Here is a 19,253-nt window from a genome sequence, read left to right on the forward strand (position 1 = left end):
CTTAAATTTATTAAATCGATCCACGTTAAGCTGGTGTTTGTAGTGATGGTCGGGACAGTCAAGGGTTGAAAAATGCAGTTGAGAAAACAGAAATCCACTGGTCTCTGTTAATGTTGTTGAAAGTTGATCACTAATGCTAAGCTATATCACATTATGTCTTTTATTTTTGCAGTATTGTCGGTGCACTAACCTGCTTCTTTCTTCCCCTTTGTCTCACTCCCTTTTCCTTTAGTCTTTCCTGTTTGAGGTCAGAGTTCAGCAGTCATCATGGCAGACGAATCAGACATGCGTAATGAGCTGGCCGACCTGCAGACACGTGCAGACCAGATAGCTGATGAGGTACAGTAAAAGACACACAGACACAACTGTATACCTGGACACACACACACACACACACACACACACACACATGTTTTTGCTATTCAAGCTTCTTAGGATACTCCATTGACTTCCATTTATTTGAACACCCTAAAATTCTCCCTCTCACACATCGATGTAGGAGGATGTAGAAGCAAAACATTAGCCAGAAGATAACATCGCTCATAAAAAACATCTGTTGTCATCTCTTCTTTTCGGTTAATAGATAAAGAAATGTAACCCTGTGACTGCGTTCCTGTGGGTGAAAATAGTAGAGAAACCAGAAAGAAGAAAAAGTGAGGACTTAAGTTCCAAACTTGGGTCTTCTTTTCAGACATGACCATTAGTGTCTGACATTTCAAAATGACCTGTTCAGACACAAATGAGTCTCTACAGCCTCCAGGCCACAGAACACATCTGCTTCACTGTGACCTCCGCTTGTTTCAGTAATTTCTTCTCCACATCTCCTTCATCAAGACTATGCATTTTCCTTTTTTTTTCTTTTTTTTTTTTTTAATAATGGAGAACTTTCTCCTTTATAATGAGTTAAGATGAGCTCAGGAAGAGCCGTGGAATAATGGAGGAGCTCAAATGGCCTCATTTAAAATTCATGAGGAGATAATGCCGGGCCAAGAGGCTCGATGGATGTGATGGGCGGAAACGAAGGGAGGAACGTGGGACACAGGGATGGATGGAGATGAGATTACCAAGGGGAAACGAGGATTAGAAATGAAATAGTTGTTTGGTTTAAGACATGACTGTGATTCAGAGGATTCAGTCAGAAACTTAAGTTTAGTGGAGGCAGAGAGAATAGAACAACGGATGAATCAAGGCCTTTTATGAGTATCAGTTGTCAATCAAGCTTTAAATTGTGATTTACATTCACACACACTGTGGTGCCTGTGATGATTGTTACATGTCTGCATTTGCTCTCTTGTGGACTCTCAGCTAATCAGCACTCTTTCTCTCTTGCAGTCTTTGGAGAGCACTCGACGAATGCTGGCTCTGGTTGAGGAGGTGAGTGGAACAGTAGGACAAACACCAACTCACCAACTGCGACAGCAAGAAATTAGACACATTCACATCTGTTTACAGCTATCATTACCTCTGCTAAGCAGTGGAGCTGGGGTTTTTTTCTCTTCTTAACTTGTACAATCAGTAAGAAGGTAAAAGGAACCAGTGCCAGTTTTATTGGGTGTATGTATTATCTCGGGTAAAAATCACCTGGCGTTAGTGATGGTGTTTTGAATTTGAGCGATAGTGTTCTAGGGTTAAAAACATTATCCCAATCAGCCGAGGCTCTTCAAGCATCAACAACAAAATGTTTTTCTTTTCTTTTTTGTTATTACTATTGCAGTGCCCATAGGAAATATGTATTCCTATAGTGGGAGCTGAAGAAGATTTTTCAGTTATGGTAATGCAGGATAAGGAATGTAACGGCTAACATAATACAAACATTGTGCAACCTCATTAGGCACAGCGAAATGTGCCTAAGACACTTTGTTTTTGAGAAGAAAGTCAGCTCACTGTCAAAGTGCATCAGTGCAAATGGATCATTTCCTGAATTTCAAAAATTCATCAAAATTATTCCTTAAGAGGTTTGCAAATATTTTCAACGGATCCTTGTTCAGGGCGATGCCGACTATTATGATGGTAAATCGATGGAAAATGAGTGCAGTGCCTGTAGAAAGTATGTGCCGTGGAAATCCAGAGTGAATTACGTTACTGAGTGTATTCCTGGCGTGACTATCACTAAAGTGAGACCTGTGCACCTATCCACACATTGGGTGGAGCTCCACTGAAACTTGTCCCCTTGAAAACAGTGAAGTGCTGCGATACACGTCCTTACGGAAATGAATTTAAAAGTCTTCTACTGTCGAGCTATTTGGGCTAATGAAAACTGTCAGGCTAGGCTATGACAGCATTAATACATTAACAAACATTGTTTGTTACCAGAAGGCTATTGTCCACATTACTGCAGGGTATTTCACCAATATGAAGTGAGCAGTAGGCTATTCGCGACCTGTATAACTGCGTCCATTGTGGCCACATCCATGCATTTTAAAAACACTCACTCACCGTAAAACTACGTTTTGTCACAATAAAATACTCATCACTCCTTAAAGTTATGAGCTGGTACACGATCTCTGTACAACAAACACATTTTTGGACACAGTGTTTTCAGATGCACACATTTGACAGCAGCTGTTTTAGCTGTTTAACTACCTTATTCCGTTGTTTATTTGACCTCCGTGGTCCTATAACCCCAACTATGCCCTGCTACAACCGGCCGGTGGCTATCACTCACCTGCGCTCCTCCACCTCTCCCTCTGCGGTGATCTCCATGTCCTTTGGGAGGAACAGGGACCTGCGCAATGCTGCCAGCTTCCCGGTGTTTTGTCCCCCCCCCCCTCTTTTCCTCACTTTGGAACGGCAGAGTTTAGACACAGAAGCAGAGCTGTTCAGAAAAGAGTCACTCGGACCTCCAGTCCTCTTCCGCCATGTCTGCCCTGCCTGTGTGAGGCGTGAATCAAAACAGTAACATTGTGCGCACAGCTGCTGCTGATGAGCTGCTGCCTGTCTGGTGTAGCTTGATAAATCAGCGAAAGTGCAGTGGGATAAATCAGCGAAAATTAAAATGACTCCAAAAAATTTGAAAATGAAGGATGCATACCATCGGGCCATGCTCAACCCATATCCAAAGTTTTAGGGCAATCTGACTAAAGGTCAGCAAGATATGCCTGTCACAGACACACACACAGACGCAACTTGCTTTATAGATAGATAAACATAAATACTTTATTTTTCACTTAAAACAAAAACCATGAGAGACATCTTACGCTGACACTGTAAATTGCAGTGCTTGGTGTCCAGGAAGTGTGAATTTCTTGGCACAGTGACCATCTACACAAAATGTAATGATGGTTTCTCAACCAGGTGCCTGTGCTGCGTTTGTACATTACACTGTGAGCTGCTACATATGTAGGTTTTGCGAGATTTTAGTTGTAGAAGAAGAGAGTTAGAAAAAAAAAAAAAAAAAAAAACTGCTGCTCGAGCTGCTGTCGTTTACCTTTCAGGTGTTTGGGACAGTAGTACTGTATGTATGTTTTTACAACTAAACAGTTGCACAAAGACGGCTCTAATTGCTTGCTGAACTGATGCTGCCGACATTTAATCCACATGCGTGTTGGGAACAGTCGTATCTGCTGGTTTCAGACACCGAAGCCTGAAGGAACAGTGTGAGTCCTGTGGCTGACAGTGAGCAGTTCGACAGACAGACGTTTTCACTGATGGTGGCTGAGTATTTGACCTTTTGTGGATAATGTCAAGAGAATGCCATTTTGTTTATTTCAACCAGCAGTCTCTGATGAAAATATCTCAAGTTGTATTGGTTCAGAGTGTTTTTCCCCCTGTGATGCTCACAGATGCTCTTGGGTGAAGAGAGAATGAAAGAGAAAAAGGCAAACAGCCGCTGTGTCATGTTTATCTCGTCCACTCTGTCTGACTGACAGTGTGCTCTTTATCCATTTCACTTAGCGTTGCTCTCCAGAAACAGGCTCAGTACAGACTGCCAATAAGCAAATGCTTTATGGATGAGAGTCAACAGCTTTCTTATGTGTCTTTGTTTTCCTTTTCCAGTTATATAATATGCAACATCTCTGCATTGAAATATCTAAAAATGACAAGACTTTCGTATATATATATATTGAGTTGTGAACTTATATTGGCCAAAATTGAACATACTATTTAACATCCATTTTACCATTACCATTACCACTCTGCTAGTATGCCATGTGTGCTAGAACAGGCAACAATGTGGACAATGTACACACACTCAACTCTCCAACACACTCTCCTACGACTCATGCAGGACTTCCTCTTATCCTTGTGTCTATAGTCAAGCGCATGTACTCTTTTTAGCTTTGTAGCTTTTTGAAATATCAGAGTGAGGAAAGAAATGTCATACTATGAGTTGGTGGTGTCTTATGTGGACCATGTCTACTCTTTGCTGCGTCTTCTGCTGTCTATGTTCTCCGTGCACACCAATTCCCATGATTCCATGCTGCCCCACAAAGTCATCAAACTAGGTCTTGTGGTATTGTTTTGATTGAAAGATTGAAAGACTACAGGGCAGAAATGGCAGCAGTAACTACATGACAAATATATATTTAATTATATATTCTTTGTTGACCCTTTTGAATTGGATGAATTGTTTCACACAGAGCAGTAGGCTACAGTGCACCTTTCACTCACATAGGGAGTTGTGAGCATGCGCTAATGCTCCATGACCTTGCCGTTTAAAGGGCTTATAGTGAAGCTTACACTAATAGAATAAGTGGTGGAGCATTCGGTGCAGTCAGACTACACTTGTCGTCCGGTGATCTATCTGAGATCTGTGCAGTGATACCTGCTTGTTTGAGCCTGTTCAAGTCCTGAGTCTGGACTGAAACTATGTCAGGTTTATGCATCTATAAGCGGTTTCTGTTATTGTGTCATGTCTTGCATAAAATCTATTAAAGAATAGTGGAGGAATTAGCCTTTAGCTGTACTGTGTTGTACACTGTACCCTCAGTATTACGCATTAATTCAATTACATTTATCCATATAGGGCTGAATCATAACATACATTATCTCAAGGCACTTTGGACCTTACAATTATTATAGAGAAACTCAACAGGAACACAATGAGCAATAGTAATTTTTTTTTACATTTACAATATAAAAACAATTCATGGGTTCATTTTAGGGGGTGGGATTCACAGAGCAGCTCACAATATGATACATACTTAATACATGGTCCACAACAAAGTTAATTCAAGTTTATTCACACAAAGTGCATGAAGTCTATGTATTGAACATGGATGGATCTCTTAACGACGACAAAATATCACCAAATTGATATTTTGACCCACGGTTCAATGTACGCAACCGGATGTGCCCGGACTAGTGCCCGGAGCAGGAGGATCTGCTGTTTAGGAGAAATGCTGTTTATGTAACCAGAAGGGAGATCTCGCTGAGCCCGAGATTACAATAAAACACAGCGGTTTCAGCAATGGCTGAACTGTTTGTTTCGAAACTTCAGGGCTTCGTAAATGAGGTAATGACGCAGATACACACTAAACAACAGCGTTAATTGGAACTACTGGTCTAGGTCCGCTTTAACTCTTAAAAAGTAAGTATTTATCTAATTATATCAGACTAAAGTATAGTAAAGCACTGGACAGGATTATATATATAAAATAGCAAATATTAGTTCAGTCATGCATCAGTAGAGTAGACTACATATCTAGTTTATGTGCATCTCAAGAATAACCTTGTGTACATGTCCAGTTTATCGGTATAGATGTGGTGTAATGAAATCTATTTGTCATGAAGTGACTCCAAGGAGCCACACATTGAAAAGGGCTTTATCAAGGGTGGTCTTGAGACCTATTTTTATGAAAACTCTTATCTTCTCTCGGGGCCTGCAAACAAGACAAATGAGAAACTGCCTGTTGGCTGAAATGAGATGTGAAGAAAACAAGTGTGAGAGATGGAACATGGACAGGAGAGGAACTGAGATGAGGAGAGGGTGAGATAAACTGAGAGATAGAAAGGAGCCCGTGAAAGACAAGATGTACATCATGTTACATTCACTAGGGCTGTGACATAGATATAAAAACTCTATACTCATCATAGAGAGGGTTTAAAATTAGTCTTGAAAGCCACATAATCATGCATTAAATATAGAAACGTATTAAAACATTATTATTATTATTATTATTATTATTATTATAGACCTTAAGTTGAACGTTTGTATATAGTACTTCAAGGCAATACTGTAAAGTTCTGGTAAATATTCAGTATTCAGCCACATTGGTTACATATAGCTGTGCGTCAGTGAAAGTGCATCTTTATAGATGCTGGTAGACTAACTTCATTACCTCTACACAGACCCAGGTTAAATGTTTTAACTCACTGTCTGTTTTTAAGTCAAGCTGAACTGCTGGCCAAGAAAGCACATAATACATACGTTAATCGATTAAAGGAGTCAATAAAATAAAGAGAAATCCTGAAGATCACCTTTTACAACCATTTAATCTGGTGTATTTTTCCGGGATCTGACATGTATCTTTAATCAACCATCTGATCCTTTGATTGATTTAACCACTAAATGTACGGCTCCACACTAGATTTGTGTGTGTGTCTGTATCAGATATCATCTCAAGCGCTGGTTGACCAGGTCATTGTGGTGCCTCTGTTTCTACAGTGACTATGTTGAAATAGATTCCAGGAGACAATAGAGTAGATATCCAAGTAAAAAATCAATAACAGGCCACTGAGGAGTCTGTGTTAATGTCAACAGTCCTCTTACTTACTTCCGTTGCTTTGCTTATTTTTCTCCTTTCTCCTACAATTAATAAATGTTTTTATTATTAATTCACCCCTTTTTTGGTGAGGCAGATTTATGATCTAATGAAATGATGCAGACCAAAACTCTAGGCATTTTATGTAAAGACATTAATTCCTACCTTCTTTGTATTCTTTGTTGTAGCAACTCACATGATTTTTTTTTGCAGAGAAAAACATTGTCAGGTTTCAGGTTGAGATGGTGATTTTGAAAAGAGCTGGGCGTGGCTACACACCCATGGAGAAAGATGTGCTATCACCACACCGGACTGTGCCAGTTGGCATGACCAGAATTCCTATTCTTTGTAGTGACCCTCAATTGGCAATGACTTCTCTTTCCCATGATTCCTGATGGGTAAACAAACAGTTCTCCCATCTACCGGCTATCAGGCAAGAGTGCTGGCTCTCCAAAACCAACTAAACTTCACTCTGACAGATCAGCACCGACTGGCAGATTATTATCATAACTAATTTGATTGATATATGAATATCAGTGCCACATCTGACTGACTTCCTGTGCAAATTCCATCTATCACTGCTCCAAGAGGATCAGGATGGTCTCTGATCCAAAATAGCTGATGCATGAACTGAATGTTCTTCGGACTTTTAAAGGCCTCGGGCTCGTGGAGAGCACAGAGCTGTTGTTTTGTTGTATGCACAGTGGTTAATATGGTTATTGTGTGCCCACTGAAGTGTGTTATTATGTGATGAAGTGCTTGCACACGGACTGTAGCAGCGTATGAATTTGCATGGATGCCTGTGTTCTGTGTACTACTGCACATGTCTGTGTGTCTGAGAGTGTAAGCCAATTCAGAATGTAACATTACTGGAGCTTTGTCAACAAATCTCTGGTACCAGCTCAGAACAGAACAAATATAGCCCATGCCATTTGGTGGAAGAGTCTATTGTGTGAAATTGCGAAATTGAAGTGCAAAATCCTGCAGGAATATACAAGTAGAAGATTTGTTTGGTCTTCCCCTGGGGATTTACCCTACATATATTTATTCATTAATTGTTCAAATAATAATAATAAATACTGGGTTTTACTTTGTTTTTGCCAAATGTTAGATAACACGATTGATGTTCCTCTCAGGTCTGTTCATTATATATTATATTAACTAGAAACTATGGATAACTTGCTTAGCCAGACTGGAAACAGTGAAAAGATCGTGGCTCTGTCTAAAAGTAGAAAACACACATGAGTCTTATTCAGATACAGTATGTCATGTTTTCCTTAAAGTGTGCAAAACTGAAGTATATCAGGACAACAGACAGAAAGTGAAACTTATCCTTTACATTGACCATGTCACTGTTTGTGTTAGCTGCACCGATTCCGCTTCAATGCAGATACAAATATAGTAAAAAAAATTAGTTTTGATTGGATAAAACTAATCATGTTTTCAGTGTTGGGCTTGACCTTTGCCGCATATAGAAATAAGAACATTAATTGGCTTCTCGTACAGCTTTTGGAAATATATCAAATAAGTAAGTGGATGTCCAAAAATGTCAACCTTTAGGGAACGACCTCTAAAGTTGACCTCTTCCCATCATACCAGACAGATTAGTCACAGTCAAATAAAAAATATTTCAAAATGTAAATTGTAAATTGACCCACCTCTGCTGCCCTGGGAGCTCTGCTTTGTTCTGCTCTGTTGACCTTCACTGATCTGTTTAATTTATTCCCCTTTTTTTTCCACCTCACTTCTCTTCATTCTCCCTCTCTCTCTTTATCTGTCTGTCAGAGTAAAGATGCTGGGATCAGGACCCTGGTTATGTTGGATGAGCAGGGAGGTAAGATCTCTCAACACTGTCTCTCAGGCTTGTCTGCTTTACCATAGTGCGAGAGAGTCAGCCTTCTGCTTTGCTGCTCCTTATTTCACTTAATGCACATAACACAAACTGTGTTATGTGCTATATTAAATGTGAACTCGTTGTTTAATCTTATACAGTTGGCGGTTAAGTCAAATATATATATCTTTATTTATTATATAACTATTCTCGGAAGTTATGCTACAGCAGGGGATGCACTACACTCTTAGAAATAAAAGTGTTAAGTACAACCATATAAGGTTCTTCGGCTTGTCCTCATCGGAGAACCCTTTTTGGCTCCAGGTGGAACCTTTATAACCTTTTGGAGGGTTCCACCAAGAACCCTTTTAAAACCCTTTATTCAGGAAAGGGGTTTTAAAGGGTTCTCTGGATCAAAATGGTTCTTACTGGAACCATTAGTGTTACCAAGAACCCTTGAAAAACCTTTTGTTCGGGAAAAGGTTTTTCTTAAGCAAATGGTTCCAGGTAGAACCCTTGTAGAAGGACCCGTTTGGAATCCTTATTTCTAAGAGTGTAGTGACATAACAGTGGTGGTTAATACTGAGCATGTTTGTGAGACCAGTGAGATTAATATTCAGATATATATATAGTCATGTATTTCTAATTGTTGATGTATTGTTAAATATAAGATCAAGATTTTGATCTTAAAAATGTCAAATTTGACTTTTGCAGAGAGGTTTAAGTGCATTTCCCAATGAACTTTGACCGCAGATATTTTTGAAAATGCTACCGAGTCAAATGTCACGTATTGTTTGGACTAATTCAATGGGACTTGCTGTGTTGCTATGTTTGCTGGTGTTGTGGAGCATCCACAATGTTTGGAGGATGCGTGTGGAGGTTGTTGTTTCTCAGTTCCATGCGTGAACGAGCCTGAGAGTAGTTGGCCTGTCAGAGATACAGATAGCAGCCACCGCCCTCCCTCTCTTTCCTCTTGTCTTCACCTTGGACTTATTGCTGCCACGGTGCACATGCTCACTGCTGCTGTCACAGGACAGCAATCAATTCACAGATTTAAATTACCTGTCCCTCTCAGCTAATGTTCTCTCCCTCTGACCCTCCAACTGTCTAGGCCTCCTCCTCTTCTTTTCCTTTCACCTATACTCCTCTCACCCTCTGTTCTTAGCAACTGAACTCACGTTTCCTTTCAAGTCCTGACCTCCTCTTCTTCTCTCCTCCTTTGCCTGTAGAAGCCTTGTCTTCATTCACCCTGTTTATCCTTTCCCCATTTCCCCTCCTACCCCTGCAAAGCCTTTACTTCATTTTCCTCTGACATACAGTATATGCCATGATATCAATGTCAACAATTTCCTCTTATATTGCCAAAGAAAAAAGTAATAGCTTCTCATGCTGTGGTGATTAATTAAGTCGTGTCAAGCTGTAAACAGGAGTGTAGCTGCCCTTTACACACTTGTGTGAACACACACACACACACACACACACACACACACACACACACACACACACACACACACACACACACACACACACACACACACACACACACACACACACACACACACACACACACACACACACACAGGCCATACAGGAGAACATTTGTCTCACAGTGATGTATTACCTGTGGTGGAGGTCTCACTGCAGCTAATGACTTGCTCCCTGCATGGCTGTTACATGCACGTTGACCCAAATTACACTGTAGTCAGTGCTGATGGATGGCATCTCTGCCTCAGTGAACTCGGCCTCATGTAGCAAGTATTGTGTTGGCTCAGAGCACAAAACATCCCTTTGATTGTAGCTCCTGCAGGTTGTGCATGCACATGACGTATGGTTGGTGTTCGTTGCTAATGACGTTGCCTTTTTTCCAGCGTTTTTTGTTTACTACTCCATTATGAGACTGGAGCATCACAGCTTGTCCCATGTCAGGATATACACAGTAAACCATTGAGAACATTTAAGTAAAAGACTTGTGATTTAAGAGTTGGGGCGGCTGTTATTTATCTTCTAGGAATGTAAACTATATTAATATAGTTATAGAAATAATAAAATATAGAAATACATTATTGATTTCTTAGATGTTTAAGGGATTTAAACATAAAAATATAAATCATTTAGTGCATCATTTTGACAATAGATCTTCAGTAATAATGGCCAAATTAATTTTTATCTGTGGGTTAGTTGCTTCACTCTTTGTCTTTGTAAAATACCACATAGAGGAATTATTATCGACTGGTATTTCTAATGTCTTGCCCAAGATACTTCCATGAATTTTCCTGACTTCTCACTGGAGTGCGGTCAACTCGGGGTCCCGTCAGTCCGAGTCCCGACCTCTGACTTCCGATGTAAATGGATCGAACATATATATATATAAATAAACAGGGACAGGAAGCAGACATGCTCAGGTAAATGGTGGGGAAGCTAAACTAAGACCAGGAACAGGAAGTGGGGAGCCGCTGAGTCCTGACACCATCTCCTGAAGACGACCGAGAACCTTCACAGACGTTGTCACCTCCATGAAACTCGCTCACTTACTCATCTTCTACCGCTTCTATCCGCCACATGAGGGTCGTGGCGGGTCGCTGGTGCCAATCTCAGCCGACATAGGGCAAAAGGCGGTGTACACCCTGGTCAGGTCACCTTCTCGAATCATTAATGTGTAATATATTTATTTCATTTAATTTCAGACCACCGTTTACTGGCGCCAATCCTGTTTTTTTTTATGTAGCAGTTGTAGAGAGAGTGAGGTATCTGTTGAATCGGATGTAAAGAATTTGGGAAATCACTGAACCACGGGTTTAGTTTAGTAAGTAGTAGAATGTGAACTTATCTAGGCCATCTGTTTATTGAGACACCAGTGCATCAGTATGAAATGACAGAGCTTAACTCAAATTAATTATATTGTATAAAACAAGGGAGAACATCTTTAAGCAGGAGCAAGGCTTTTAAGTAAAACAGGTATCAGTAAATGTATCAAGGTGAAAGGCAGCAAATAAAATCTCTCCTGTGTGCATTATTATATTATTGGATTGTTAATATTGACACAACCGTGCACATAAAGCATTTTACTGTTATGAGGTGGAGCTAATCTTAATTCTTTCATTATCAGTCCCAATCTATTACATGCTGCTAATAAACTCTGGTAATAATCTAGTGTATTGCAGCGGCTGTAGCACCTTAACCTGCACTGTATGACAGCCAGTGTCCTCTGCAGTACGGTGTGACTAATCAAATCTCCTGCAAGACAAAGTGGTCCTTCCCACTGATGGAAATAATTGCCATGCTATCCTATAACCATTAAAAAGGGCGGGGAGAGGATCTGACCTTGAATCAGAACCTCTAAATAGCTCTTTGGACTCTCGATCACCCAAGTAAGAAGGCGAGTGTGACCTCGCATGCTTGACTGATGCTCTTCATCACATTTATTTAATGACTTGTTCATTGATTATTTGCTTTTTCACTCATGGGTTGGTTTCTGATTTGTCATCGAAGCGGCTTCAACTTTCTTCCTTTTCAACATATTTCACTCTCTCTGTTTAACTGCTGAATTGTCGGAATATAATAATAATAATTATTATTATTATTATGAATTATTGTTTTAGTCAGACTAAAACAGACATTTTAAAATACATGCTAACATTTTAGTCTGAATTAAAGTGTACTTAAGTGAATTTCTCAAAGATGGATTAGTACACCTATGTGTCACTTAGACCAGAGTTGGACTCAAGTTGACCTGGGGCTTTGGCCATGCGCTACTGTTGCCACAGTAAACGGTGATGGATAAAAAAAAACAAAAAAACACTCCATAACAAAAATAAGACCACTCAAAGTCGCTGCTCAGAAATATCCAGGTAACCTAAACGCTTGTTGCCTGCTTTGCCTTCTGCACCTAGCCGAGCATTGTGCCTCTTGCACAGTAGTGTAGTGCGCCTTCTCTCCAAATAAAAACACCCAATCAACCTTATTTCACTGCTCTCATGCCTTTGTCCCTACCAGAGCAACTTGATCGCGTGGAGGAGGGCATGAACAAGGTGCACGCAGACCTGAAGGAGGCCGAGAAAGATTTAAAAGATATAGGACAATGCTGTGGTCTGATATGCCCATGTATTAAAAAGTAGGTACCGGCCAGGAGCCTCACGCTCTTGCCTGTCCAGTGCTGGTGGTGATGGTGATGTCTGATGTCTCTCTTCTTGTCACAGTCAATGTCTTTTTTTGTCTCTTCACCTTTGTTTCCCCGTCTCTACTCCCCCTTCCTTCCTTCCTTCCACCCAAAACTTCTTCCTCCTCTTTTCTCTTCTCCTGTGCTTTCGTACTTTTGCTGGGAAAAATGACAATGTGTTGGTAATCAGAACAACTGGAGCGCATCGAGGAGGGGATGGACCAAATCAATAAGGACATGATGGATGCAGAAAAGAATTTGAACAATCTAGGACAGTTCTGTGGTCTATGTTCATGTCCCTGTAACAAGTAGGTGCTGCCTGATGTGTCACCTGACTGCATGTGTTTCAGTGCCTGCCTACCTGCCTCTGCTTCTGGTGTATAGAGCATGGTGAACTGTGGTGTGAGCAGTCAGGCCGATAACCAAAACAACACACTCTCTGAACAGGCACCAGCACTGCATGCATGTATGGGTGTGTTTGCTTGAGTTGAGACTGACTGCATGAATTTTTGCATGCACACAACACACACATGCAAGAATGGTCCTCTGTCCACTGTATTTGCTCTGCGTCCTCTGTGGTGGTTTTCCTCAAAAGCCCTTCATTCCTCATTGGATGATAGACCCCCCCCCCCCCTCCTCCTCCAGCAGTGATCTGGCCACAGCACCCACCTTTCCCAGTTAACCCCACCCAGACACTGACCCACCCTGCAGCATGATGCACCATGCTGTGTACAAAGTCAGACCAAAGAAAAAGATCAACGAGCTGCCTTCTCTGCTTACATTTCTACTGTATGGCCTCTTTGGCTTCTTGGCGTGCATTCAAAGTCAGGCATCTGATTTTTACAATACTTAGAGATAAAAGCACTTATTTTACACATGAATGGGTGCTGACTACTATTTTAATCAAGTACTTAGCATTAACTTAGCACCGTGAGCCAATTAATGTGACAGCCAGGTCATTAAATCTGAAACTTGACTTTAAGGTTATAGTTAGTATAGTATTTTTGGAAATGTGTTTTCCTTTTTTTTTTGCAGAAAGTCAGATGAATAGATTGACACCACTGCCGTGTTAATGTGATGGTGGAACAGATGGATGATTTTTTTTTTTCACATGGATCAGGAATAAATCTGTCAATACTTGAATCATTGCACAAATCCATCGAAATATATTCAGACTATACATATACTTTATAGAGATGTAGATGAGATTCATGCACAGTGCCAGGTTGGCTGTTCCCTCTCTGTGTGATAAACCAAGATTGATGTCTACTGATGACAGCGTCATATTAAGAGCACAGAGCAGAATGTGGTATTTTTTCATTAAACTCTCAGTAAGGAAGCAAATGAGCATGTTTCATAAAAAAAAGCTGTTAGGTGTGAGAATTGACTTTAACAAAAACACTGAGATGTGTTCAAATAAGTTCAGCATGTTCACTTTCTGTACTTTAATTACCGATGTGAAGGTGATGTAGCATGTTATTTCACTACTTATTATGAGTTCAAATATTATTCTCCCATAAAAAAGAAATAAAAACCACACAACATAATTCAGCCGAAAATGTTGTTAATTACTTTTATTTACATGTTTACAGTCTGTACATAGTAAAGCATAAGATATATAGGAATCAGAATCTCTTTATTGTCATTGCACGTAGTACAACGAAATTTAAGTCTGTCATCCAGATGGTGCAAGGACTTCTGGATTGTATCGGATTTTACATTTTTATATGTCTGACACAGTGATTTTGACCATTATCGGACCAATACCAATACTATATATATTGTCATATTGATATTGAGGCAAATTGTATCACAATATTGTTAATTATGTTAACCCTAGTTTGTCATTCTTGATATGAAGATGGATTCCTAATGCCAGTGTAGCCAAACTCCTGTGTGATCTGTTCCCTAGCCTTTTAAAGCCAAACCATGGCCACTGAGTCATGTCTAAGTGCATTATACCCTCGGGCCAATACATGCACTGTACTGTATATACAGTTGTCTATCTGAGAGCTATAGAAAACACAAGTGGATATCAAACCAAGATGTATAGGGCAACACGGGTCATTTTGTCTTTGGGTCACTGCAACACATTTCTCAGTATATTCTCTGCGTTTGTTTTTTTTATACTTTTTTCCTTTATTGTGTGAACGTTTTTATAACCTTTTTGTGGATTTATTACATCAACAGATGGTTCTTTTCTTCAAAACAGGACTTAACCGGATCTTGACAGTGGCACATGTAACTCATTCACTTTATTTGTGTCACAGCAGTTAGCAGAGGTGATGCCAGTTTTTTTCTTAACAGTAACTACTTTTTGTTTTCTGTATTAAGTTATATCAAGGAATTCCTGCCTCCATTTGGTCCATTTTTGGTGCTGCTTCCACGTTCACAACGTGTCTATTCTATAGCTCTTTGGTCCTCCTCATGAAAACACTTGTTATGTAATCCTGTGGTTATGTCATGTGTTCCATCTGATCCAGACTCTTTATATGACGGCCCTGGGTCAAATAGCATGAGAAAATGTATTCTTGCTTGTTGGTAACAAACTGTCTGGAGCACCTGATGGCTTGCGATGCACCACTTTAAGAAAACGTCATTACAAATAATGAATTCCTGGAGATTTTGGACTCTCTTATGGGATTAAATTGATTTTCTTTTTCACCAAATAAATTAGCCGAATGCTTAAGATCACACATATACATACATATACTGTTTCTAACCCTAATTGTCTGGTTTACCTACTCAAAATAACATTGGATGTTGCAGAAATGGCTAAATAGTTAAAATAGTCAGAAAAGTATTATGCACATATTTACTGATAAATAATTGAGGTGTTGCCTGTAAAAAGTGGGTAAAACACTTTAAAACATATGTATAATAATAATAACCATTATGTTGTTGTCAGTGGTGAATCTGCTCACAAGGCACTCCAAGCATAATAAAAGCTAAGAATTACATGTGACTATTTGACTGTATGTGTATCATCCAGAGATTAAATGAAGGGCTTACAGTACTACAACAACTGTATTATACTTATTATTGCATGTTTGTTTGTTTTTGTTATTGGCTGAATCTAACAGTTTGCTTTTCTTCAAACAGATACAACATGTATCTGATCATGTTCCTCTCTATGTGTTTCCCATGTGTCCCAACAATGTGTGCTATGTCTCGCCCTACCACTCTGTGTGTGTTGACATGGACAGTACATGTGTGTGTCTCCTCTGTCTGGAGTCTCTGCTCCGTGTCTGTGCCCTTCTGTATAAATGTCCTTTTTTTCTCTATTGATCTGCACGTTAGATCAATTATTCATGACAGAATGTAAATGCATGTACTGTGCATGCATGTGCCTCTGATCATACGTGGCATGTCGCTTTTAGTAAATGGCTTGAAATCATACTATATAGTACATTCTAAACATATACTCATGTATATGTTTAAATACTAGTAAGATCACCAGACATGCGCACACCCAAAGTGCACAAACATATACATGTACAGTGTTTCACAGTGTTTCACAGTGTTAACGCGTTAATATCAGCGTGCACACTAATGATTATAACTCATTACTTGCACAAGAGAGTACCAAATGCTACTAATTAAGATACAAAACACAAAAACTAATAATCTGCAATGATTATTAGGCCTTTTTATGTAAAAGTGTTTTGACTTGAGTGAATATTGGGCCATGTCACAATATATACTGTACATTTATATAAACAAATACACCTAAGCACGGATAAACGTGACAACGGTTCCAGTGCCCTGACTGAAATGTGTGTGTGGCAGGATGAAGGGCGGAGGCCAGGCCTGGGCAGGAAACCAGGATGGAGTGGTAAACAGTCAGCCTGGAGCTCGAGTGGTGGACGAGCGTGAACAGATGGCCATCAGCGGGGGCTTCATCCGCAGGTAAGTGTGTGTGTGTCTGTGTCTGTGTATGATGTAGCTCGTGTGTGCTCTTTTGTTTCTATATGCATGCAAAAGTACTGTATATGTAGTATGTATTATTGGAATACATTGCCCATTCAGATTTTTAAAAGATTAATTCCCTGACCATTTTGGTCAGTTGCATGCCTGATGACTTATTTTAAAATGACTTATGTTATTGTTTCTGTTGTTTTTATTTTAACATTTGATTGTTTATCTTGGCGTATGTGTTCTTTCTGTATATACTATGTATATAGATAGACCTTAGACCTTTTCTCTGTGGAACAAATGAGGTAGGACACAAAAAAAATAAAAACAGACAAAAATGTAGACATACACACGACTCAAAACTGCTTTACACTACAGTTTTGCATCACACATTCACACACTGCTGAAAGGCGGCTCTCTCTACCAAGTAAGATTCAAGTCTTTTTAAAACTGAGTGGATGAACACGACTCATGTTATGTGCTGCCTATGTCACTGAACTTCTTAGAGTCCATAATATACAGGGGGTGCAGTAGTGCCCCTTTTTATTTCCGTCCACAAATTAATTGAAAACATATATCTACTTGTACTGCACTTTAACTATACAGTTAATTATGCTTCAACCAGGTTATAATCACATAACAACATCATCTCCGGCCAGAAATTAGTCCCACTTGTTCCTCTTGTTCTCCAGGGTAACAAACGATGCCAGGGAAAATGAGATGGATGAGAATCTGGAGCAGGTGGGCGGCATCATTGGCAATCTGCGTCACATGGCCCTGGACATGGGGCAGGAAATTGACACCCAGAACCGCCAGGTTGACAGGATCATGTCACAGGTACAATACACATAAGCGCCTCATGGAGACACATGCCATGAAAGATATCAAGAGTATTTGTTTTGGAGACTTTGCCATATTTGAACAAAACTGAATGACTCTGATATAGTTGCCTCTGCACTTTTCATAATCATTGATGGACACAATAACACTTTAGTGGTTTCTAGGCAACAATAATGTCTCTGAGTTGTTGGAATAGTAAAGGTTGATCCTAATATGGACAACTAGTAATACTAAGAAAATAATTTTCTCCTAAAAACTGGCAAAATTAAGCAATATATATTTGTATTATTTAAAAACAAGTCATTAAGAAGCAGAAAAGTGCACTACACCTATTTTAATGGGCCTATTTACATTACATTACATGTGTGATGTAGTCAGACTTATGAGTATCTTTAATTGTAGTATTGTAGTGTAGACAAACTTGAAAATAATGTCGCTAATAGACTGAGCACATGGCAGCATTTAATTGATATTTATCATGGATTACATACTAAGCATGAGGCTGCAGCTGTGCTGATTTTGAGCAGATGAAATGTGGGTTTGACACAATAATGGATACAATCTAATTCAAATGTCAGTGAACCAAATCTGGGTGTTAAATACCCTTTGTTTATGAATGAAGCACATAAAGCTTTATTAAAGTTCCTCATTCCAGTTTTTTAGTACTGATTTTAACACTTTTTCCTCTTCCAGGCTGATTCCAACAAGACCAGGATTGATGAGGCCAACCAGCGTGCGACAAAGATGTTGGGCAGTGGCTAGAAAACTGCAGCAAGAAGTGCTTTCATCCCTGTTTCACCCCACACACCCCCCCCCCGTCCTCCCCCCAAAAATAATGACACCAACCAAACCCATTCAAACCCGCAACACGAGCAGCGCCCACTTCCTTGGCTCAACGGCAGGCGCTGCAAAATCATGCTTTAATTGTGATACTCGTAGAAGTTTGCACATGGTACACATATCATACATTCTCCTACCCATCATTTCCTTCCCTTTGTCGGTGTTGTTCTGTGTTGTCACCCTTTTGATTTTGATAAAACAGTAATATTTAACATGCACATCCACTCAAACTCGACTGTACACAGTGCTTCTTAAATGGTTTCATCGATGGTTACAGCGCATGTCCCGTGTTCTTCATCACTTTTTTTGTCTATAAACTGTATGTGCACCTTTGGTCCAAGATGTCCTTCCCCTCTGTCCGTGTTGTAGAGTTGTCCATGTAAGACGCGCTGTGTATTCATCAATTACAATGTTGTGATGCGACATGACCACAGTGTTTTTCCAGTAATATAGTGAACTTACAAACCGCACAGCTTGAGATTAAGGTTCATGTTGGAGCTGCTTGGATCTTAAGAGTCGCCCCCAAGGTTAATCACTTGTTATGTATTTGGATGAAAATATGACATTTGTGGTAATGACTGTTAGTGCAACCAGTATTTTACCAACCCTGATGACGGAACAGTATTAAAACAATTTGATGCCATATATTGTATAGTGTATATTTTCCTCAGGGAGCTAAATCTTACCATTCAGAAGCAAGGGTTGACATTTTAACTAATCGTATACTTCAGAAATATAGCTGTCATATTTGTATCATAAGGCTCTCGTGTATGTGTGAGAGTTTGTGCATTTGTATGTCACCTGAATGTCATGATTGATAATGACTTGATCATCAGACACGTGTGGACATTACTCATAAAACTTAACATTGTGATTGACAAATAAATTTACTATAGGTGAGAGTTTAATAGCAATTAAGATACAGGATGTTTGGCAACCTCTTCACATACCAGGCCACATTGCTTTA

General features: G+C 39.7%; 1 protein-coding gene across 2 annotated transcripts; it reads left to right on the top strand.

Moving 5' to 3' along the window:
* Nucleotides 1-267: 267 nt before the first annotated feature.
* On the top strand, nt 268-18,208 carry LOC310936384 (synaptosomal-associated protein 25-A-like; the record flags this gene model as incomplete). Of its 2 annotated transcripts, none has more annotated exons than XM_083900442.1 (7): nt 268-339; nt 1,333-1,374; nt 8,490-8,538; nt 12,529-12,646; nt 16,481-16,600; nt 17,299-17,443; nt 18,140-18,208. In XM_083900442.1, the coding sequence occupies 7 exons, from the start codon at nt 268-270 to the stop codon at nt 18,206-18,208; spliced, it is 615 nt and encodes a 204-aa protein (XP_083756568.1). The 2 variants fall into 2 exon arrangements, with proteins under 2 accessions (XP_083756568.1, XP_083756567.1); XM_083900441.1 differs by lacking the exon at nt 12,529-12,646 and adding an exon at nt 12,882-12,999.
* Nucleotides 18,209-19,253: the final 1,045 nt, after the last annotated feature.

Source organism: Microchirus variegatus (genome assembly GCF_963457635.1).
Source record: "Microchirus variegatus genome assembly, chromosome: 14".
Classification (NCBI taxonomy): domain Eukaryota; kingdom Metazoa; phylum Chordata; class Actinopteri; order Pleuronectiformes; family Soleidae; genus Microchirus; species Microchirus variegatus.